Source organism: Carassius auratus, chromosome 20 (assembly GCF_003368295.1).
Source record: "Carassius auratus strain Wakin chromosome 20, ASM336829v1, whole genome shotgun sequence".
In the NCBI taxonomy this organism is placed as follows: Eukaryota; Metazoa; Chordata; class Actinopteri; order Cypriniformes; family Cyprinidae; genus Carassius; species Carassius auratus.
The window spans coordinates 25,402,084-25,427,393 of record NC_039262.1 but is presented as its reverse complement, the minus strand read 5'-3'; the positions used below and the strand labels follow the sequence as shown (position 1 = coordinate 25,427,393).

Here is a 25,310-nt window from a genome sequence, read left to right as displayed (position 1 = left end):
TCTAAAGCAAACCTGAGGAACGTCCTGTGTCTCTTGACAATCTGGATGTGAAAGCATACATCCTTTAGATCGATGGTTATAAACCAATCCTTGGATTGAATCTGAGATAGAATGGACTCCATTGTTATCTTCATCTTGAACTTGCTCACTCTGAGTGCAAGATTTAAACGATGCAAGTCCAAAATCAGACGTAAATCATTCAAATCTTTTTTGGGCACAACAAAATATCGGCTGTTAAAGCCTGACTACATCTGAGTGAGGGGTTCCTCTTCTATAATCTGTTGACTTAAAATTGAGGCCTCACTGGGACGTACTGTCGTAGGAAGAACCTTGCTGAAAGGAGATGGCCCTTTCTGAAACTGAATGGTGTAACAGTGTCAAACAGTGCATAGTACCCACTGTGAGATGTCGGGCAAGACATTCAGACATTCATCACACCAAAGGTGTTCCCAAAGCGATGATGTCATCTAAGTATCTAAGTGAAGAGGGAACTTCTTAGAAACTCCAGAGAGAACCCATGGTGAATATGCCTTCTGGACTGTTCTATGAATTAATGTCATAACTAAACAGCTCCTAAGTAGCTGCATGTGACAAATCAATAACTATACAGTATTCACAGACTCATTGTTCCTGTCCGAATGTAAAGCCTGGGGTGAGGGCAGATGTTTGAATGTGTGCTGTGGGATGACATAGTGCTTTGTGACTGTAACACTGAAAGCTTACAGGGATCCTCCCTTAGCCTGGAAGAAGAACTGTTTGGTTCAGACTACACCCTGGTCACCCTGTTCACGCACCTGCGGAATCGGCATCTCTGTACGAGTCAACAACGACAACAGCAAGTGTGAGATGAGAAAAGAGCGTCGACTCTGTCTGCTTCGACCGTGTGATAAAAATGCTCTAAAGGGACTTAAGGTAAGAGATCTGTCCTGTTGGAACTTAACATGCTTGCCATGGTTAAACCAGAAATTCTGTCTTCATCTACATACCCTTCATGCCATTCAAAACTTGTATTCAATTGCCAAAAAGGACAAAAGTGTAGCCTACTGTATATGTAATCCATACACCTCCATTGATTTAATCCAAATCTTCAGAGGACAAAATTATCATACTGTATAATGACAAACAGATAAAAAATTCTAGAAAATCTAATAATTTTGTTCAACAGTCATTGTCCAAATCACTAATTGTGACTGATTTATAATATAAAAATTAAAGAGGTCACTGCTTAGATTTGCTAAATTATCCTAACAGGCAATTTTAAGCGTCTTTCACGAATTAATTATATTCTGAGGCACAGTATGAAAAAAATAAAAATTTGATATTTGAAAATAACTCTGATCAAAATTAGAGAACACTTACATATACCTCCAAGTCATTGGTTTCATATGGCACCTAGTGCTAACTTCCTTAATTATAAAGTATAACAAACTATTTAACTTTCAGCATGAAATGAAGGCCAATGGGATAACCCTTTCAGCCATTGCAATTGAAGTTAGCCATTCCAAATCTGTGATTTCTCGAATATTGCAGGCCTACAGTGAAACTAATTTATTCAAGTTCCCCAGAAAAGCTGATCATCCACTTAAGACAAATGCACAAGACGACAGTATAATGCAAATACTTTCATTGGGTAATTGGTTCAAATCTGCAGCTGGAATTGTTTGGCAGTTCACCGCTAAATATGGTAAGGATCTGTCTTGGCACATTTAAGAGAAGTCAAAAAGATAGCACACTCAGCATTGAACAAGCCATTCATCAGCAGAAAGAATCAAAAGCCTAAGCTCACCTTTGCTGAGAAGCATTGTGTGAAGAAAGGAGGACTGGCCCACAGTTCAATTTATTGATGAGAGCAAGTTTAAGTTATTTATGTCAGATGGGAAACATCATGTTCAATATCTTAACTGGGGAAAGACTGAAGCCAAGTGTGTAAAGGTGTCAGAGAAAGCTGGAAGAGGGAGTGTTATGAAGTGTTAGTGTGCAGCAGGCGTTGGGCCTCTTATACAGCTACATGAAAGATGAATGCTAATGTTTATCAGAACATCCTCGGTTACTGAAGTAAACTTGGTTCCCTGAGATATGGGTATGAGTACTGCATCTTGCTTAAAACACTATGGGGAAAATAAATTTTTCTCCTAATACTAAAGCCTTTTTCAATCACACAGTGTAACTGCACGGCCATAGGTCCATGCAGTGTTTTTAAAACGCACAGCCCGCTAGAACCTGCCAATATGGGTGGGGCATCTGGCTATATATGCGTGCACTTCACCAAAGGATCCTGAGGTTACTTTGACTGTAGCGTCGACAGAGTAGTGCAGCAGAGCACGGCCAGCAATGCAGTACTCGTTCCCGAATCTCAGGGAACCAAGGTTACTTTAGTAACAAAGTACGTTCTCTATTGATACTTCACTCGTGCTGCATCTTGCATAAGACGCTATGGGGAATCACTGCAATCCCACCATGCTATGTTAGCGGAATGACCAATGTTCCCCCAGAGGGACTAAGTAATTGTATGTCCCACAAGTAATAGGGCCAAACTCACAGAGGTTGGCCTAGTGCTAAGTAATCATTCCAAGAAAAAATGGTACAGCCTCGGAATCCAGTGGGGGCCAAGAGTGTACAGAGAAGGCAAAAGCCTTATTCAACACTGGTTTTTCTAGAGTAGGTCCAGTTATGCAGAAAGTTGTGGCCTAATGGTTAGAGAGTTTAACTCCTAAACCCAAGGTTGTGGGTTCGAGTATCTGGGTATGTGTTCATGGTGTGTGTTCACTGCTGTGTGTGTGTGCACTTTTGACGGGTTAGATGCAGAGCCATGAGGCTCAACATACTTGGCTGTATGTCACTTCACTTCAGAAAAGATCCAGGCCTGTAAGATCTGACTTCCAGATTCTAAAACCTGATAAATGTGGACGGAAAGGCCCAGCCAGCTACCGCACAAATTTCTGCAATGGAAACCCTGCTAGACCAAGCACAGCCTCTTACTCCCAATGGGCATTGAAGGTTCAAAGAAGAGTATGTTAGCTTGATAGCATCAATTATCTATTTGGAAAGTCTCTGCTCCATAACTGGAGACCCTCTGGTGCAGTCACGGAAGCATACAAAAAGCTGATCCGTCAGCCTGAAAATGAGGTAGCGCTTTAGGTACAAAACCATGTCTTGGCTTCAGGACAACCTTGGAGTCATTGGGCTCAAATTCGAGGCAGGTAGGGCTCACAGAGAATGCCTGCAGTTCACCCATATGTTTTAGCCTTAGCAGAATAACTTTTAAATAAGCCTTTTAAGGTCTGAGAAGATTCACACCTCTCAGAATGGGCTTGTCCAATGAGAACAGCTGAAATTCCAAGCGGGAGGTTGGAACTGCTGGAGAGTTTTACGACCCTTTGTGTGAAAGCATTGCATTTTAAGTATGGAAATTGATTGGGTGTTGGTGCAAAATTATTTAAGATTCTTAGAACACTAATATATTGCCTATGTACCATCATATAATATTAGATCATCCGAAGACGAATTCAAAGAGACCAAACATGGTATATGTAAGGTTAAATTAATGAGGGGAGAGAACAGCAATAATATACACAAGCACCAGAAGAGATGTATGCTTATTCAGAGAGTCCATTTGTATGGGCATTGTGTGTTTTTCCTAAGGGTAAATTAATTGTGAGTTGTGCTCTGCCCGCATTTCTTAGTGCACTAAAACCAGTGATATCCGCATTGGTTGCCATGGAACCAGAGGCCTGTTCTGCCTTTCTGAGGTGTTTTGAGGTGGATTTTGGAGGAAGGGTCCATAGATCCTCATAGTTGGTTTGTTGATTGAGGAGTGTTACAGAGTAGTGTGGGGGGCTAGGGACAGTCTGAAGGGAAGGACCGTGTACTGATATGCCACTCCCTCAAAGTCGAATCTCAAGAATCATCTGTCGTGGGGGGGCTATCTGGATGTGAAAGTAGGCATCTTTCAGATCCAGCAAAAAGAACCAGTCACCTGGGCACAGTTGCGAAAGGATCTGCTTCAATGTAATCATCCATCCAATCATCATTTGGGGAAGTTGTGGCCTAATGGTTTGAGAGTCAGACTCATTATCCAAAGGTTGAGGCCGGCAGAAATTGTAGGTGGGGGAGTGAACATACAGAGATCTCTCCACCCTCAATACCACGACTGAGGTACCCTTGCTCCACGGGCGCCACAGCATAAATTGCTGCCCACTGCTCCGGGTGTGTGTTCAAGCTTTGTGTTTGTTCACTGCTGTGTGTATGCACTTTGGATGGGTTAAATGCAGAGCACAGGGTCACCATACTTGGCTGTATGTCATGTCACTTTCATCCTGAATGGCCGTCTCATGAAGATTTAGAGTCTAAGATCAAGAATGGGCCTTAGGCCACCATCCTTTATGGGGATGAGAAAATAACGTCTGTAGAAGCCTGACTTCCTCTGAGCTGGGGGAACCATTTCTATGGCTCCTTTCATCAGCAAATGCATCATCTCTACGCGCAGGACGTGTGCATCCTCGATCGGAACTGAGGTGGAGACCATGCCACAGAATCACGGTGGTCTTTGAGCAAATAGCAGACAATAACCTCATTCTATTAACTCCAGAACCACACCACGGGGATGGCCTGCCAGGCCTCAGCCTATGTGGCAAGAGGTTGGGTTGGTTCGAGCGACAGGCCACCATGCAGGGACCCAACAATAGTGAAATGCGGAAGAGGAAATTTGCTCTCTTTTTGGAAATATTTGTTTTATTTTTCTCTCTATAACAGCGGTACATTGTTCAGGTGGTAATTGAATGGGTCCGGGGTTCACAACAGTATTTAGGACAAACACATTGCGTTTTAGCATTTAGCTAAGCAGGAGCAATGTCGGGGCTCAGGCATAGAGGCCGGCGGTGCAGCTGATGAGGTGGACTTCACAGGCTGCTGAGTCGTGATCATTTTCAGCATTGTGACTCTTTTATCAAAGAACAGTAACAATCTTTCATAATCATAGACGCTCAATAAATATATACAATATGTTATTCATGCATTTGATTTCTAGGTTTGTATAATAAACTGCTCAAGCAAGCGGCAAAAAAATTAAACACAACAATTACCCTTTTTTTCTTGTTGGGATATTGCAAATATTAAAATTAAAACACCACTGACAGAAACAGTCGACTCTCGTGCCTTTTGCATTCAAATCTTTATTACAAGCAATCCCATGGGTCATAATGAACTCTGTTTTTCTGCTTCCATAAAAGTGCATATATTATGTTGCCTAACTAAAGGTGCTCTTTTTCTTATTTGAAACCTAGCCAAAAACCCACAAGTTGAGTGTGAAACATAGTAGGCTTTAATTAGTATACATGTTTTGTGAAATTACTGCATTTCCGTGTCAATCCATATTCATTTTAAAGCGAACAATGCCCTGTCACTTTAATTCAGTGCGTGTATCACAGCAAAAATAGACTCGGTACATAAACGATCGCTGCACTGCTGCAGACGCACCACTCCTGGAACACACTGACGGACCGCAGCCGAGTGCAATGTGAACGCTGGAATCCGTTAACATGGGTGCATAAAAAAATATGCAATGCATACACTCTGCAGACGGAATATGTGTGAAACAGGCGTAAGAGTGACTGCCGGCAGCCGCAGAGCTGGAGCGTTTTGGCAAAAAGAGTTGCATTGCCTGGGACGACAGTTTCTGACAGCTGTTACCCTCTCCTAAACTTCAGTTGTTTTCATATTTCATGCTGAAGTGGTTACTGTTCTCTTATTCTGATCAAAGTATTTTCCACAAAATAAAGTATTTCCGGGGGGGGGGAAATATATAATATTTGTAGATTTCTGTAATTTTGGTATCTAATCTAAATATTAAATAAAGTAATTTTTGGCCATTTAGTTTGAGCGATTTAAAATATTAAATGGCAAGAAATGATAATGTCAAGTTTGGGGGTAAGGGTCCAACCAACAGGCTGTTTGGTCACTGATAACACACTTTAATAAATGTATGTTTTGATGGAAAGCATGAGGACTTATAATGACACAAATATTTGTTCATCAGAAATAATTTGGTTAATATCTATTTATTGATTTTGACAACATTTTGTTGTAAAATTTATCATTAGAGCTATTATTGTTCTTTTCATAGACAAACATTCTACATCGCTATTATATGTAATATAAATGCTCAATTAACTTAAAATGCAAACTAAATGTTGACTGAATGTGGATTTACAAGAAACATTAGCTCATAAAACTGTTTTTGATGAAAGCACAGACAAAATGCAATCAACAATTTAAGCATGTGTTGCATAAACAAAAACAAAAAACAAAAAAAGACCTGAACGTTTTTTTTTATTATTTTTTTTACAGTGTTGGTTCTTGTGGCATTTGACCTAATGTCATAACACAAGAACATGTGAGGCTTGATGCAATTGACATCGGAATATTTGATCCGAGCACTATATTTGCAAGTTGATCAATAATTTGATTTGAGAGTCAATAAAGTTTTATCTGTTCTTCAACTGATTTTCTGATCACTGATGTCAAAGTTTCTGGAAATAAGTTTGCTCAAATAATATTAATGGTCAGCACATTCAAGAGAAGTGTCAGATGGAAAAATGTATGAGTTTGTAGCAATATGAGGGTGAGTAAATGATTACAGAATGTAAATTATTAAGATAATATTCAGTATATATTGTGTTGTAAATGAAGACAATTAATTTGTGTTTTAGATATATATTTGGGCATTTTGTAATGGTCAAATGTTATTTAACGTGATGATCAACATTTGTGATTAACGTTTTCACATGTGTGAACATCTACTAAAAATAGCTTTGACACCAGCTGAAAGTCGATGAAAATCTGGCTTAAAAAATTATGTCAGTTGTAAGTAGCGGAGATGAAGATTAGTTTGACAAAACCATTTCTGATGTTTCAAGCAATAAATCAATTCATTGCTTTGATAAATAAGATTAATTTAGCAGATTTACTCCATTTCTAGCATAATTTGTGGTGCTACTTACTGTGATATATTATATAGAAGGACATTATAAGTGTCACTTTATTATCCAAATACTTTTGTTGCAGTGGTATCTATCATTTTATTATAAAGTTGAATCTGCATAATTAAAGTCTGTTTCTTATTGTGTTGGTAGTTGAATATACATATATACAAAAATACATGCTCAGAGCAATAAAATCTCATCAGCTTTATCTGAAGGTGGATTTGCCAGAAAGTGAAATCTGGCGCTGTGGTACAGTGAATGATGGGAAAAGAAAGTCTGACTTCCATGAAAGAGAGAGAGAGAGAGAGTGTGTGTGTGTGTGTGTGTGTGTGAGAGAGAGAGAGAGAGAGAGAGTAGTCAATACTGATGTAAGATGAGTCACTGTACTGTATTACTACATTCCTAAGGAGCTTAAAGGAAAATTACTTAATTGAGGGTCTTGTAGTGAGACTTCATTGAAACAATTCGTCAAGAACAGGCATGTGTGGAATTGAATTGAAGAACAGGCATGTGTGGGCCTGACACGAACACAAAAGCCTCAACTGAAAAGAAACCATCATATCCTGATGTTAATAAGCACTTAAGAAAACACACACAAACAATGTAAACCATTCAGAAAAATGTAAAAGGATATACAGTAGGGAAAATATTCACTTGATCCCCTGCTAAAGAAATAAAGGGTCTGTCATTTTTGGTGGGTTTATTTTAAAAGATAAAGACAAAATTTCAACCAAAATAATAATAATAATAAATAAATAAATCCAGAAAAAAACATATATAAGGTTTATGGATAAACTCAACTTAAGTGTTAAAATGCTTTTTGCAAATAAAAATATGGGAAAAAATAAATAAATAAAGTAGAGCTGCCGTAATGACAATTGTGTCGATAAGGACACATATATACAGAATTTAATTTAATATACAGTAAACCTTGAACTTGTCTCTAACGCAACACAAGGTCTTTGCCACAACACCTAAATTTGTTGCAGTAAAGAAATGTTGCAGACATAATTTTTTGCTAATATTGCAACTTATTGGCAGCTAGCATGGCCTTCTACTTTAGTTTTGACTCTTAGCATCTTAATATACATGAATTAAACAGTAATACACATATATTTAAAACATTTAGTTCAAATTACAGAATTACTAAAGCCCGGCTCACACTGTGTAATTTTGGCCATGATTTGGTCTTATAAGCCTAAATGTGAAAATCATAAATGATTCCTATGATCCTAAGCTGTAGTCTTTGATCACTGGTTTGAAATGTTCACCTACAGCCGATTAATGGTCATTGAGATCAAATTTGACCTCCAACGAAATTCCTCACTTCACAAGATCTTAAAACATAAGGTAAATATCATCTATTCTGTGTCAGTATTTATTGTGTATATTTATAGCGTAAGCCGGGCTCATACAGTATGATTTTTCCTTTAGGATACTTGTCACACTGTATACCCAGGAATAACGGTCAACAAAATAACTTATGATCCCGTTTACCCAAGGTTTAGACTGACCCAGGCTTAAATGTTTCATATGCTATAAAACTGAAAGATATTTAGGTGAATGAACCTGGGACTTTTCCAAAGTTCTATTTTTTATAACCCAAAATCATAACCATTAAAAGGGATTAATTTTTTATTTCCTCATTTATGTTTAGATACCAAGAGGTAAAACCTGCAGACCGAAATTCCAGGCCAGTAAAGCAGAGAAGCTCTCGCTGTCTGGGTGTACCAGTGTTAAGAAGCACCGCCCGACATACTGCGGCAACTGCACAGACAAGCGCTGCTGCGTTCCCAATAAGTCCAAAATGGTAAACATAGAGTTCCACTGCAAAGGGGGATCTAACATACGCTGGAAGATGCAGTGGATCACTTCCTGTGTATGTCAGAGGAAGTGTAATGATGCTAATGACATGTTTTCAGAGCTACACTTAATATAAAATAAACAGAGGAAGTACACGATGCTGCATGTTATCTATAGCATTTGGCCAGAAATACTCTGTGTAAGTATATGAACATGTAACTTGTCAACACACTCCGATTTTACAGACATTTAGTAAATAGTCTCTGTTCAGGTGCTATTGCCTCAGAATAATATAATTAACCTCAGAACTTGAATAAGACAGAGTTACATTCAACTGTCTATGCCATTGATCTGATGGTGTTGTTATTCAGGTAGCTTTATTCTTTTATAAAATCTAATGACAAAGTTCAAACTGTTGTTTTACAATGAGTAGTTGAATTCGAAAAGGATTGACAAAAGTTGAATCCTGAATGACACATTATTTACTGCGCACTTGTACACTATGACTATGTACTTAACTGGGTAGCCGATTAATTTTATTTTAGTCTATGAAGGTTATTTTGTCATTCATAATGTCTGATAGGCCCTTATCATCTGCGATGTAATTAAAGCTGTGAAAAGTGAATGCATTAAGTCATTTCTTGGTCAACTGCAACATGTAAATTACACCATTTTCTTATTTTTTTTTTTATAATTTTCAGTGTTCACTATTTATAATACCACATTAACATGTGAACTGGGATGCACCTAAAGCATCCCTTGGGTTAATGAATCATCCATGTATCAATGTGTCTGCATTCACATATTTGAGTAGAGTATGATTTGGGCCTAAACGCCCAACTGTATAAACACATTAAAACCAGTTTTTTACTCTGCTGTTTTGAACACTGTGGGTAAAGAGAAGAGGGAGATATTTTTTGTAAACATTTACCAAATGTGCACTAAGCAATATTTTAAAAATGCTCTTGACCAGTGTCTGACTGAATCCCAAAACACTCTTGCAGTCAATCAGCAGTCCAGTCTAGTAACGAAAGTGAGAACGCCAAGTCAAGTCACCTTTATTTATATAGCGCTTTAAACAAAATACATTGTGTCAAAGCACTGAACAAACAGTGTGAATTGAATTCAGTGATGTCATCTCTGTTCAGTTAAATAGTGTCTGTGCATTTATTTGCAATCAAGTCAATGATATCGCTGTAGATGAAGTGACCCCAACTAAGCAAGCCAGAGGCGACAGCGGCAAGGAACCGAAACTCCATCGGTGACAGAATGGAGAAAAAACCTTGGGAGAAACCAGGCTCAGTTGGGGGGCCAGTTCTCCTCTGACCAGACGAAACCAGTAGTTCAGTGAGTGCACAAGACAGACATTAACAGACTGACTATAGATAAAGAGAGAAGGCACATAAAAAGGGGGGTACAAAGCAGTGAAGTGTTACGATCAGGCAAGAGGTTAGACCTGTGCAAATATCAGAACGGCTTTCCAGCGCTGGAGAGAACTCAAAAAAGCAGGAAGGCCTGGTATACCAAGACTGCTTTATTTCACACAATTTCATACCTATGCCGCCGGCAGGCATAGTAGATTCCACCATCTTCGTTGCCGGGGTTGTTCACGAATGTGTTAGGCAGAGATATCAAAATAGGGGGCGAGGTCCTGTTGGGGTATGGGCGTTTGTTTTGGTGCTTTCAAATATCAACATTGTTTGCCAAAATTTGATTAGTGCACATTTTAATGAAGCAAAGTCATGTTAATACATGTTTCACACTCCTCAATACATTTACAGCAAATTCACAGGTCATAGGTGTATATATATATATATATATATATATATATATATATATATATATATATATATATATATATATATATATATATATATATATAGTTTTTTTTTTTTAAGTATGTGTATGCTAGCCATTATTTTGGAGCAAAGCTCAACCAACTAGAGGTCACTACAGAAACAGGAATATTTATGAATGATGAATATATTTTCAACTGTAGAAGAGAGCAGTAATGTGGTGCAGTGCAGGAAGGTTAATAATATAATAGTATATTATGAACTCCCACTAGTAGCTGGCACATTGCTGTGTATTTACATAGAGCTGAACTCCTGAAAAACAAACCTTCAGCTTAACAAAAATGAATGACTTACAACTTATAATAAATCCCAAAATATGAGTTGTTTCATGAGTTTATTGGGTTGTTTATGATTATTTTTTTTGAAAGCATTACAATGTAACACTAGGTACATATAAACAATAGTATTACTACTACTGGGGATGTGCACTCTGAAGTGACCGTGATATTGATTGAATCTTTTTGCTTTCAAATTCAGCCCATACACAAGACAACTTAACCCTACTAGCACACACACAATACAGGACATTCACTATAGAAAGAGTGCAAAAATAGAGTACAAATGAATGCAACAAACAGCTTCATCTAAAGAGGGTCTCTTTAAAATGCATTTTTCAAAATACAAGGTAATTTCTTTTACTCAAGTACTTCTGTCAGGTCAGTTGCAACAAAATATTATGCACGCTGATTATGATTATAATATTGTTTTTGAGAGGTGTTGATCATTGAGTCTTAGGCAATAGCTGGACAACAATACTTTTGGGACCTATGGATGCCCTGCACCAACTGATTGTAGAGGCATAGATTGAAGCAAAAACAAAACTAAGCGCTAACCTGCAAACAAACCATCTGTCAACAGGTTAATGCAGAGCCATATTAAATGAGAATACAATTTTACGCTTTGTGCTGACTGTCAATGCCAAGACTATGGGATTGAGTGTGTATTTTAATCTTGTTTAAGATAAAGTGGATATTTTTGTGTATTACTAATGTGTAATGACAAATGAATCAGCGATTCTTCTTCTATTAAAACTACATTATCCAGGCAATGTTTGATATCATGACTATTTTATTAACTTTTTTTTTTTATATGAAAGAAAAAGTAACAACATTTTACAGGTGAAGTGTGTAATTTCTGTGCCTCCAGTACAGTACACAGACAGACAATTCAATTTCCGCTGTCTTGCAAAGTTAAGGTCTGGCCCTAATCAAACACAAACTTGTAAAACAAAAACTAATTCATTTAAAAAAGTCTAAAAAAGTCCAAGCAGACAGGTTTGCTTAGGGATCGAGCTCAACTGTATTTGACTTAATATTGTTTGTTATGCTGTAGGTAGTACTACCAAATCCACACTAAATTCACAATATTTGAACCAATGTTTCTATGCCTCTAGAAATAGAGACGTTTTACATAAAACTTTAGTCCAAAAATATTAAATATTTAGTTTATGTACAAGTAGAAATTTAGAGTACGTTGTCTATTATACACACGAGTCAGGTGGCGATGGTGAGTCTGGGTGCGTTGGGCATGAGAGGGCTTTCCAGGTGTGTGTACTCTTCAATTAGAGCTGAGATCGATGACAAGGCCTCACTGAATCCAGCCAACTCCATGCCGTCAACTGCTAGATAGTGATGCAAGTGAGCCTGTGAGGGGCACGACATTTCAAAAGTTTAAGTTTGTGCAAATATATATATATGCCTAATGCCTATACAAGTCAAATCTGTGTTACTGTTGAGAGAACCAGTGTCTATGCATTAAAAAAAATGACCACAATGTAATATGATTCTGCTGTTGATATGCTACACACACCTTCCTACGGTAGAGCTTCACAAAACGCTCCCTTAGTTCAATGAAGGTAGATTTCACACAAGTGTTGTTCGCTAAAGCCAACAGAGAATGTGAGTGACACACAGGAGGGACTGAACACAGACTAGTCTTCCATCCTTCCTGATTCCATGGGACAAACGGAAGGGTGGGCTTCAGCCTAAGGGAATAAAAAGAACAGATTATTCTGTACTTGAAAATGTATTTTTAAATAAAAAAAATAAACAGAAAAACCTTTTTTTTACGGCTTATGAAAAGTTAGAATCAATTAAATACTTTAGAAGATGTGTTTTCTATTTCCTTTTTCCATTTCTAAATTTCGTATTAACAGACACTCACTTGCAAAAAAAAAAAAAAAAAAAACCCTTTTAAACCAAGGAAGCTGTCTGCATTGCATTTTACATTATATGTGGAATTTATTTATGAAAAATTCATTAAGTGAGCATGCATTGAGAAAACTGTATATTACAATAAAAAAGAAACAAGAGGTAGAAACAAACCGCTCAATATTCCGGCGCAGATCTGACAACTGAACATTTCCACGCAGCATAAGAGCACAGGCCAGATACAGGTTGTGTTTGGGGTCGGCTTTGATTAGCTGATGCTCCTTACTAAACGCATCTGAGAACATCTGATCCAGCCTACAGAACACAGCATAGCATCCATTCGGTGATGACAAAACACAAATGAAGAGTTTTTTTGCATGGTGTTGCAACTTTTTACATTTATGCTCAATGCCAGGGGTTCTTAACTCTGGCCCTCAAGGTCCACTTTCCTGCAAAGTTTAGCTCCAACCCTAATCAAGCACGTCTGGGAAAACTAATCAAGTTATTCAGGATAACTAGGAATTTACTTCAGGCGAGTTCAATCGAGGTTGGAGCTAAACTCTGCAGGGAAGTGGACCTCGAGGGCTAGAGTTGAGAGCCCCTGTTCTATGCAATTGTCTTGATAGAGGAGAACAAGAAGGTCACTCACTGTAGGCATGTAATCCAACAATGACTGATTTCTCATGCTTATTTATTTTATGATTATTCAAACTATAATAAAAAAAAACACTTAAAGACTACTTAAAAACAATTGTTAACACAATAAATTCAAAGAATTAACTGCTAACTTGCTGTCTAGCAAATATCCCAAACTTTTAAAGGTGCCACTGTAACAATATAATCAATGCTTTTCACTTCAGCGGTCAGTGGTTTTAATATTGCTGACAAGCCACGCCATATCGCGTTCATTATCGAAGGCGATTCATCTGCGATAATAAACGCGATATGGCGTAGCTTGTCAGCGATCTACGGCTCTGTCTATTAAATGCCACTCCAATTATAAGCAGGTGATGGTGATTTTAGTGGTGATCATGGAAGCAGCATTACTTATTAGATGCGCATGATCATATCGTTAGATATATCGCCCAGCCCCACCTTGAAACAGCTAAAGATTTGTTTTAAAAAACGGCTCTTTTTCATGTCTCGGGATCGACTCTTTCTTTTGAAAGACAATAACTTCACATACATTGCACTTTTAGATTTAAACCTTTGCAGGCTGTTTTTATTCACTTAAAGTTGTGCTACACACTGCATAAAAGGTAATTTTTCAAAAATCTGTATTAGGGGCACTTAATTTAAATAATTGTAAGCCCAGTACTGATATAATTTAGACAGGCAGTGACTTCCAGCAAAGCCACAAAACAAACAAAAAAATTTTTTTTAAACACATTCAGGAACCTACCTGAACTGCAAATCAGTAATTTATAATCTATATATTGCAAACCCAGAGTATCTGAGGAAGGTATAAGAGCATACAATGAGAAAATAGTTTAAAAATACTGCAGATATATAATGACAAACCTGCGTGGTGGTACGTTGACATCAGCAAGTGTGTATAGAGGGGTTAGACTGGGCAAAAGATAGTGTAACCGTGGGAATGGAACAAGGTTCATGGCGATCTCATTCAGATCCATGTTGAGAGAGCCCTCAAACCGTGCTGAACTGCAAGAGGACAAGTTTATTCAATACAGTTAAATTAGTCCAAAGATCTAATTAAATTAGTGATAAAATGTTGTACTTTTTTTTTTAAGAGTCAAAGACAACATATGGCCAGTTAGTTACATGTCTTCTATAAGCTTTTTATTTTTAGAATGTTTTTTAAATATTTAAGTGATATTTTTTGTGATGACCTTACTATCCATATACACATATAGAAATGATCTACCAATCTGAGACTATAAACCAGATCAAAATAGCTCAGAAGATAATGTCCATTGTCACAAAGCATTTAGTACCTGGTAATATTAAGAAGTAGATTGGCCACAATGTTGTTCATGGCATCAAAAGGTTTCTCAACCTTCACCACCCCTCCTTGTCCCGAGATGATGGTACAGTCCTTCTTGATGGTACCTCCTGGTTTGCCAGTGTTGGACATGTGTTGTATCTTACCAACAATATCAACCAGAGACTACAATAAAGGTAAAAACATATTAATTGAAATCATCATGATATACTGACCCTCAAGCTGTTCCAAAACTTTATGAAGTCCCTTCATACGTGTAACACGGCAGGAACAATTTTGGGAAAAGCAGCAATGACAATGTCTGTCAAGCTATAACACTTTAGAAAAGTACAATAAATGTAATCCATGTGACTTGTATTCCAACTTTCCCCAAAGGCATGAAACGAGCTTTGTATGAACAGCTTTGTATGAGGAACTGATATTCAAGTCCTTATTCAAATCTTTCCATCCAGTCCATCTAGTTTGGTAATGAGACATGTGAGAAATATTGTGTTTAGTGTCATTGATGTCAAATATGGTGCAATGTGTCTTCACTTGCTTTATCAGAATATACATGGCCACAAATATGGTTTGAGAGCTATGATGTCAGGAGTGGGATACCTGGTTATCAACTGGCAAGACACAGTCTGCGTGTTCTGTGAGTTCTTTCATGGCTAGGATGCTGTTGTAAGGAGAGGTGATGACATCATCTTCTGCTGTCGGGTAGACAGAGGTCACTATCCGACATACCTCAGGGAACTCGTCTTCTAGAAGCTTCAACACAAAAGTGCCTAACCCCGAACCAGTACCTAAACAGACAAATGTATGCTTAGGTCAGCCCATGTTCCTCAAACACCAACATGGGTAACATGCTAGACATCAGAAGCTTACCTCCTCCCATAGAGTGAATGAGGAAGAAGCACTGAAGGCAATCACAGTGCTCTGCAGCCTTGCGGACCTGATCCACAATCTGCTCTCTGTAGGCCAAGCCATATGTGTGATGCCCAACTGCCCTAAGAGTCATAGACCAATCATGGTATCAGTCACTGATCAGTCAAAAAAAACAAAACAATGCATAAATAAAAAATACCGTCATTAACTAAAGAATAGGACATTAAAAATCAGCACTCTTATAATACTGCTTGTCCAACCTAATTATAAAAGATACAATTTTACACCAGTCCTCAGTAGACAGCTTGCCAGTTTTGAAAAAAAAAAGGGTTATTTAAAACTGCACCATATTATGAAGGATTACAAATGTTTTAACATCTAAACAATTTCTGCATAAAAAGTCTATGATTTAATAGCTAGGTATAGTATGTATTAGTTTTAAAGCTAAATTTAACATTAAGGGCCCTATTTAAACGATCTGAAACGCAAGTGTCAAAGCGCGAAGCGCAAGTAACTTTGTGGGCGGGTCTCGGCGCTGTTGCTATTTTCCCGGCGGGATAAATGGCTCTTGCGCCCGGCGCAAATCTAAAATGGGTGGGTCTGAAGTAGCTTCATTATTCATAGGTGTGGTTTGGGCGTAACGTGAAATAAACCAATCAGAGCGTCACCCAACATTCCCTTTAAAAGCAGGTGCGCAAGTTCCATTATGGATTGCTATTATTATGGCGTATTTACCAGGCGCACGCCAGGAGCGGTTCACAGCCGAGGAGACTGATGTTCTTGTAAGAGCAGTGAAAGACAGAGAAATTGTGTTGTATGGGGATGGGAGAAACCCACCCAAAATAGCGTCGGTTAAACAGGCGTGGGAGGAAATAGCCACAACTGTTTCATCGATTTTTTTTCCTGGTTCTTGACGGACAAACCAATTTGTCAGATGTCCTTATATACATATATGTATTGCCACTATTGGGCAAACAGGTCTGATCCTTAATTACTACAATTAGCCTGAATAATTTGTAAGCAAGATTTATGCCTATTTTTTCACATCTTCGTGACACACCACAATGATTTCCGTCATCTCATGTGTTAATATTTTTTTAGTGTAACAATTTATGAATCTTAATAAAAATCTGTGTAGATTATATGAGCAAGGTCAAACATGCGCCCTTAAAATAGCATAATGAACAGCGCGCAACGCGCCACTGACTTTAGACTAGGTTTTTCCTGGTCAGTGGCGCAATTGTTTAATGGAACAGCAAAATAGCACCAGGGATTGTTTGCGCCGGAACACGCCTCTTTTTTTGCGCTGATCCGCCCAGGGAGCGCAAGTTCATTCACTAGTTTAGCGACGTGCTTCTGTGGAGGGAAAAGCGCGCTTTGCGCAGGTGCAAAATAGGAATGACACATGCGTCGGCGTACAAAGTCAATTGCGCTGGGTGCAAGATAGGGCCCTAAAACTTATAATGATTTTGGTGAACTGATGTTTGTTTAACACAACAACTGCGAGTCAATATGACAATATCGGACTCTGTTTGGCTCATCTTTGGCCTTAGGTTAAGACTGGTTGGTGTCAATTCAATCAAAATCATTAGTTTTTGAATATCTGTCTGGAATGACAAGCAAATGACCTTGTGCACTTATACATGAAGAACCACTTAAACAGTCAATTACTATAAAATGTGACAGTTCACTAGCATGCCTGGAAGCTTTTAGGAGCTTCTGAAGTATAAAAACACTGCTTTGAATTACTTTGAGGAGCAAAGATGAACCCAAAGATATGCCCAAACAGTGGAGGATTTAAGAGCATAAATTTCAACAGGGAACCTAGCCATATTAGTATATTTTAAAATGGCTGGGTGCCATATAAGAGATATTAATGAGGGTGTTCATGATCAACAATATGACAATAACTATCACAAATCAATGACAATAAGTAATCACAAAACTATCACTGACAAGCTATTTAATATCATGTTCATAATCGCAGGTGATACATCGCAGATTATAAACACAATATTGCATAGCTTGTCTGTGAACTACGGCTCTATGTAATAAATGCTGCTCCATCTGAAAGCAAGTGATGGTGATTTTCTACTAATCACAGAACCGGCTTTACTGATGAGATGTGCATGATAATCGCATTTGATTATTTGGACAGCCCTACAAGCCAGTGGCTTATATATGATATGCTTGTTTTGGAGGCTGCAATAAGGATGCTCCTGCTAAGAAATAAGGGATCTGCATTGAATTTTATCATTATTGTTGTTTATGAAGTACATGGGTTAAGTTTGCCTGTTTAGCCGTTTCTTGAAGATAGGATGGCCTCTTTGGGATGGCACAATAATGCAATGTTCACTTGCAGAATGCAAGCTTCTGGAGGGCATGTAAGTCTAAAGTAGTGAATTTAAGTAAAAGGGTTGTGGTTGTTTTGGAGTCATACATCAAAGTTTCTGGCTGTTTTTGAAGGAGATTAGTTGTATGGAGAAATTGTGAAGCAATGCGTTGGCTGAAACCAGAAGCAGTTCTGTCTAGGTGATGGTTCCTAATCCAGCAAGAAATGTCTGTTAGACATGTTGAGATATGAGCAGCTATTGTTGGAACATCAAACAGGAATGAGATTTAGAGTTGAGTATCATCAGTATAGCAGTGATATGATAAGTCATTTTTCTGAATGACAGAACGTAGTGATGCCATGTATATGGAGAAGAAAAGTGGTTCAAGAACTGAGCCCTGAGGCACCCCAGTACTTAGATGTTGTGACTTGGACTTCTCATCCCTCCAAGATACTTTGAAGGACCTATGTGAGAGGTAAGACTCAAAACAACTCAGGTGTGGTTCCGGAAATGCCCTTTGCCATGAGGGTTGACAGGAGGAACTGGTCCTCTTGCCAGTCTTAGAGTCTTAGAAGGGCAGTCTCGGTTGAGTTAATTTCGCTGACAAATAATTGACAAATAATTTATCATCATAATTTTTTTCAATGACAGCAATGAGACCATAACGAATTAAACCTCTATTTGAATGACAAAAACTATGACGTAAATCTATTTACATTTTCATAAACAAATAATTAGAGACCAAAATGTTAGGGAGGGACGATCTGGGATGAGATTCATTCAGAACTAATTTGCTGCATGGTTGGGAGGTTAGATGCGTACATATGAACCGGCGGGACATAAGCTAACATACACTTGCTGCATATCACATACTGTAAAACGTAAAAAAAATTCAATATGTGGGAGAAAGAGAAGAGCAGACATAAGGATAAATCTGACAACGCAAGAGAGAAGTGCAGACACTGAAGCATACACACACAGAAAGCATGTCTCACAGCGCACAAGTACTTTTTGATTGATGTCAAATTGTCAGTTTTGACAAGTATTCACGTAAACAGTTGATTACGTCTTGGGTGAACGTAAACAGCAGGAAGAACGTGTATCAATGCATTACATCCATTGCAGCTGTGCATTCGGTTTTAAAGGGATGATTTACTTGTTACTGTCAGAGTCATTGATGTTAATCGAGCAACTTGTGATAAAATTTTACATCAGTCCATGTCTTAAAACGCTGCCTCAGTAGACAGCTTACAAATTTTTTGAATAGGGCTATTAAAACTGCACTATATTAAGAAGTATTACAAATGTTAACATATAAAAAGACTGAAAAACTTAAGTAGTTCTAAAGATTAATTTACATTTATTTACATAAATATGTCTGCTTGAAAGAATAAATAATATGTTAAACAAGTTGCTATAAAAAAAATGATTAGCCTACATAACCATTGGTACTTCATTAAAAAGAAGGCCATCTTGTTCTTTATGAGAAGTATTTTATTTCATTTTAACATCAAGGCATGTTGTGCGTCACCGCAGTTAAATCGTTACCATAATAAAACCTTACTATCAAACCTATATAATGGGTTTTTACATTTTAGAAAAAAGGGGTCATATGATGTTGCTGAAAAGAACATTATTTTGTGTATTTGGTGTAATGAAATGTGTTTATGCGGTTTAAGGTTCAAAAAACACATTTTCACATACTGTATATTATTGTTTTTCCTCTATGCCCCGCCTTTCTGAAACGCATAGTTTTTTTAATAAAGCTCATCGGTCTGAAAAGTGAGGTGTGCTCTGATTGGCCAGCTATCCAGTGCACTGTGAGGAAACATTCCTCGTAAACATAAAACCATGTCTGCATTTTGAGAAACGGCAAACAACAAGTGCCACTCACTGCTCAAACTCACATTTGAATCATCAGTGGCAAATCCAAATACATATGTAAACGTACTTACAGACTGTGAGTCAGAACAACCAGCATTGAAGTCTACTCTCCAAGTATCAGGAAACAGTCCTCAATAAAATGTGCTGCACTAAATATTTGGGTTAAACTGTTTTGGAACATTGTTGTAAATACAACTTAACCACTGATTTCTAGTTGTGTCCTCTTTTGGAAGGCCAAATAAAATATTTTTCGCTTTCACAAAATGAAACAGTGTCTCTACAACATGGTGCTGGCGGCAACAGCAGGAATCAAAGGCAAGGCCTTCTTTCTTTGCGTGAACATTTGGGCATCATGATGTAGACATGCCCCACGTGTTTAGACAAGGCATTTTAGGAGGGCGTGAACGAGTCTTAACTTTTATAAAGAATATCTCTTTGGATTTGAGACTTTAGTCTTTGCTACTTTGCATGTCTTCTTTATGCACCAAAAGCTTGTAACACTCCGAAGAGAACGGAAAACTTGAAATCGCATCAGATGACCCTTTTAATAAATGCACTGTAACTAAACCCATTCGATTTTAGCCAACCAAATTTACTGTAGATTTAGTTAACTAAAATCTTATGATATTTAATCATAAAAGAAACAATTGAGATGACTAAAACTAAACATTTTAGTCAAAAGACTATGACTAAAACTAAATCAAAATTTGCTGTCAAAATGAGCACTGGGTTGAGTATCCACTTCTGAAGCCAGCCTGGTTGCTGTCTAGCAGGTTTTTCTATGTGAGAAAAGCAGAGACTTGGTTGAACATAATTCTTCTGGTTTAGCAATGAATGGAAGAAGGGATACTTAAATTTTCTAAAAGTGCCAGGTAAAGAGTTTCATACGTAGTGGGGTTACCTGAGGCTGTTTAAATACTGAGTGAAAGACATCAGTGTGAAGGGATGTGTTACTGATGTGAGTGTTTTTGTAATTGTTCCATCTCTTCCATTTCTTTTTTGACTAAAACAATGGCCTGGGACGATGTTGCCACCTTGTGGGCCAAACTAATTAATTAAAGATAAAATAAGGCACATGTGCAAGCTGGTTTTGAAAAATCAAGCTTTGCATGAACAGTGTGCACGTACTGTGCTGATGATGAAACTTATATCATATATAATGTATGCATAACCTAGCATATGTGTCAAATAAAAAACCGTTAGGCTTTAGCCATTGGGTTGGCATGTTGTGCCTTTCAGTCATTTGTGGATTAAAAACGATTCAGTTCAATTTGGTGAACTGGTTCAAAAAGATCCGGTTACATCGAATGATTCGTTCACGAACCAGATATGACAAACTGCTGTGTTTTGAACTCTCTCACAACAGACACGGAAGAGAAGACAATGCTGAATAAAGTCGTAGTTTTTGCAATTTTTGGTCACATGGACTACTTTGATGATGTTTTTCTTACATGTCTTTCTGGACATGGACAGTATACTGTACACACAGCTTCAATGGAGGGACTGAGAGCTCTCGGACTAAATCTAAAATATCTTAAACTGTGTCCCGAAGATAAACGGAGGTCTCATGGGTTTGGAACGACATGAGGGTAAGTTATTAATAACATAATTTTAATATTTGGCTGAACAAACCCTTTAAGTACTACAACACTGCAGTAATGCCTAATAGGCTTTGACAGCAACCTGCACACATTAAAAAATGTCACGCCACATTAGAAAGTTTTTCATGCTGTGATTTTATTTTACATGCCCAAGTTTTTTTCCTGGCATTGTACTTTTAAAAATTATGCATCTGATGTACTGTGTTATTAAAGTTATAAAATAATCTCTGCCTGTTGACAAATTTATGTCTTTGCAAAGTATATAACATCATATCATCCATCCCTGGTAGGACTGTATATGTTTAAAAGCAATCATTGCACATTCACACACTGAACAGAGTATGCATTTAGAAGCTGTGTGACAGAGTTACCAGTTGTTCCCAGAACCAGAGACATCACTTATGAGTTGTGTGCTGCTGAAGAGAGAACGCAACGGCCCCTGCAGAATCTCTCCTAGGACTCCCTCCTCCATGTCCACTAACACGGCCTGCAGACACGCACACAGATTATGTTGGGGCCTTACCACTGACATCTGTTTTTATTAGGAATAGTCCTTTTATATACTCAAGTACTGGATGCTAATTAACTGAGTCCTTGGGAGGTAAGGTTGTACTATTTTTGAATTTTTGTTCGGTAAATGTATTTCCTCAAGGAGGCCAAACTACACATATCTCAAACTCACACACACACACGTTAGGTTTCCATGTTTAATGGGGACATTCCATATGCATAATGGTTTTTATACTGTACAAAGTGTATTTCCTATGGGCCTACACCTAAACCACTTACATTTTTATAATTACAACAAATTATTATTAATTTAAAGGTTTGTTTCCTCATGGGGACCAAAAAAAAAAACTTGACTACGAGGACAAAGATTTTGAATATTGCCATCTTTACGGGGACATTTTGTCCCCATAACGTAGTGTTTACCAGGACCAAACACACACACACACACGGCAGCAGCCAAAATCAAATGCGTCTCCATCCACCATCTTCAGTACATCACCTAACATGGTGCTCACCCTGGCCTTTAGAGCGTTGATCCTGCCTCCTGTAGAGTCTGCTCCTCTACAAATACACCACACACACATAAGATCCCACAATAAATCAAGTGGATCAGCAAGGAACTGAGGACGTATGGACAAAGTAACATGAACAGAGTAGAAGGGAGTATAAGGAGAAGAAAGAGAGGCTACCTTTGGTCAACATTCCTAAAGAAGCTGCTCAGTGCCTCGTCATAAATTCCCATCTGCAGAGACAAAAGCAATACTTTTTTGGTTTGTTCGACCACAAGATGCTCAAGCTTCAGTGTTACCAGTGTGATGTTCTCTATGTGTGTTTACATGAGAATATAAACCCGAATGAATCATTGTCATAATATAATATTATATTATATATAAAGTGAGTGTCTCTCTTCAGTGTAAATCGCTTTGGGTAAAAGCTTCTGCTAAATGCATAAATGTAAATGTAAGATTTGGGTGCTTGGAGTTGATCATATAATCATTTGGCAAAAGTATAGGAAAAACAGGTTTGTCACAGTCTCTGTTTGCTTTCATCAAGGGTCACCATAGCAGAATAATCCTTTATAAGCTTTTGAATCTTCTACATTTTGGTTTTTGTTGCCTGTGTTTCAAAGATTAACTGAAGTCTTACATGAGATTACATGAGGATGAATAATTAATAACAATTTTCACTTTATATAATCTATTGCGCATAGATAAAAAAACAAAAGCAATTGCAGGTATTTACTTCGACTGAAGTGTCAACACCCAGATATTCCCTCACAGCACAGCAGTACCAATGTTAGAAAATACCTTTTATGGTGAAGATCAATGCAAACCAATGAACAATGCAAACCCCCAATTCATATAATTGTAAAGAAGAATTTAGACATGATAGAGGCACTTAATGTACTTTTTGCTCTTTATGCTGGTTTCAATTTTAAAATGTAATGAAACTGATTTTTTTTTTTTTTTATCATCATATAACATTTTTATATGCATTTATATTTAACGCAAAATACAATTTCCTTTTTATGTCTTTTGATTTTAGGCTGAAATGTGACCCAGATGTGTTCTTGACAGGCTTACTGTGAATAGGATATGACTGACATGATAAATAAACTCCTAATTTACTTAAAAAGGATACAAATATTACATTCAGTCTACCTGTAATATAGATAGTTTAATGCAAGTCTTAAAAAATGATTAGAAAAAAGAAACAAATATTTGAAAAACATCTCTAGAGTGTCATATTATGTCTTACTTGATTGACGTGTGCATGTTCTCTGAGTGCGAGGTCCCAGAAGCGGCAGCCCACCTGATTCCCACACTGACCAACTAAAACACACACACACACAAAACAAATTCTTGGTTAGGGCTTAATTTATTTTGAACAAATTAAATAAACACTTTAAATATGAACATTTATTTGTCGGTTTATAAACTGATTTATTTGCATTTAAATGAACTGATACATAGATTTAGGAGTTCTACATTTTATTTGAACATGGCAAACCATAGTGGTACTGTGTTGATAATTTTTTTTTTTTTTTTTAGTTTTTACATGTCCACGCTCCCGTTAAAGCACCGAGGTCATCCAATCAGGTGCTCCTCAATGTTCCAAGAACCAGGTTAAAAAATAAAGGTGACCAAGCTTTTTCAGTGGTGGCACCTAATTTGTGGAATAGTTTACCAGTACACACAAGAACTGCTCAGAATGTTGGAATTTTTAAGTAATTAAAAAACACCTGTATTCCTTGGATTTTATTTCGAGCTGAGCTGTGACATTGTGATGTTTTTACTGTATTTGTCTTATTTGTGTGTGACCTTTAATTTTTCTGGACATTGTTAAGCACTTTGGTCAACCACGGTTGTTTTTAAATGTGCTATATAAATAAATTTAACTGAACTGATGAATCATTTCTAAAAGATCACCCACATTTATTTATGCATGTATGTTTGTAAGTATTTCTGTATGTAGAAGAAGAATTCAAAATCCAGTTCTGAAGGGGACACGGTTGGGTTGAATGAATCTCACGCTCTTGATGAAGGAAAGTCTTTATTACCGACCTAACGTTAACGTCAGCTGAAAGAAGCTAAACACTAGAATATACGTTACAGACCTAGAAGCTGTCACAAACAGACTGGGACAGTAATACAGAAACTTCCTGAAAGCATATTTCTTAAAATAAGATTTAGTTCCATTTCCTGAACTTGCCATGGCTACAGACATGACTCTAAATTCTAAATGAGTATGTTTCAACCCCTGTCACAGGGAGTAACGCTGTTTACTCTAGTTATGACCATTGAAAATGAACTCTCTTACCTTGGACTACTATCGACTGTGTCATCTTTTTAGTTTATATAATTGTATCTACTTTGATCTGCATCGTACGTCCATCTGTACTGTAGACCCAGCGTTTGTTAACGGTTGTTGTTTGCATAGAAACAGTGTGCGTTTCGCGCGACAGTTTGAAGTCCAAGCGTCGTTGGTTGATGACGTAACACAGTGCGCAAGGAAGTTCTGTTTTGTTTTTGTTTTTCCTTTTAGCATTTTATCCACAAATGTAGATTTTTACGTATCCATCTGTTTTAACTCTTCAAGAATTATTGGAATAAGTGTAAAAGCTGATATTTTGTTGTATTTAACTGATAAGTATGTTTATTAATTTATTTGATTATATCTCGTAAAAACACCCCCTTTAATGTTTTTATTTGAGCTTGTGCAGCTGATTTTATTCATTTATTTACCCCTTTATATTTACGTGTCTAATTTAGCATTTTCATTGTAATTTGAATGTCATCTTGTTCTTGCCTAGCTTGTAATAGGCATACCTCTTGATTTTATTTATTTACTTTTTAAAGT

The 25,310-nt window shown here is 37.4% G+C and overlaps 2 protein-coding genes across 3 annotated transcripts in view; one reads left to right on the top strand and one right to left on the bottom strand.

Moving 5' to 3' along the window:
- ccn6 (cellular communication network factor 6) overlaps positions 1-9,446 on the top strand; it is a 30,777-nt gene extending 21,331 nt beyond the window's left edge. Inside the window, exons 4-5 of one of the 2 annotated variants that reach the window (XM_026291618.1) lie at positions 740-912; positions 8,638-9,446. In XM_026291618.1, the coding sequence (XP_026147403.1) occupies positions 740-912; positions 8,638-8,919 (455 nt within the window). In that variant the 3' untranslated portion in view covers positions 8,920-9,446. Of the gene's footprint in view, positions 1-718; positions 913-8,637 lie in introns of both variants that reach the window. The other variant, XM_026291617.1, reaches the window with a different exon arrangement.
- Positions 9,447-10,956: 1,510 nt separating this feature from the next.
- On the bottom strand, positions 10,957-24,936 carry tube1 (tubulin, epsilon 1). The gene is made up of 12 exons (XM_026291616.1): positions 24,771-24,936; positions 23,709-23,782; positions 22,640-22,692; positions 22,466-22,511; positions 21,812-21,927; positions 15,623-15,744; positions 15,353-15,540; positions 14,745-14,917; positions 14,311-14,451; positions 12,964-13,104; positions 12,449-12,623; positions 10,957-12,282 (listed from the first exon to the last, which is right to left on the bottom strand). Exons 1-12 carry the CDS (start codon positions 24,793-24,795, stop codon positions 12,133-12,135), a joined length of 1,404 nt encoding a protein of 467 aa, XP_026147401.1. The 5' UTR covers positions 24,796-24,936; the 3' UTR covers positions 10,957-12,132.
- Positions 24,937-25,310: the final 374 nt, after the last annotated feature.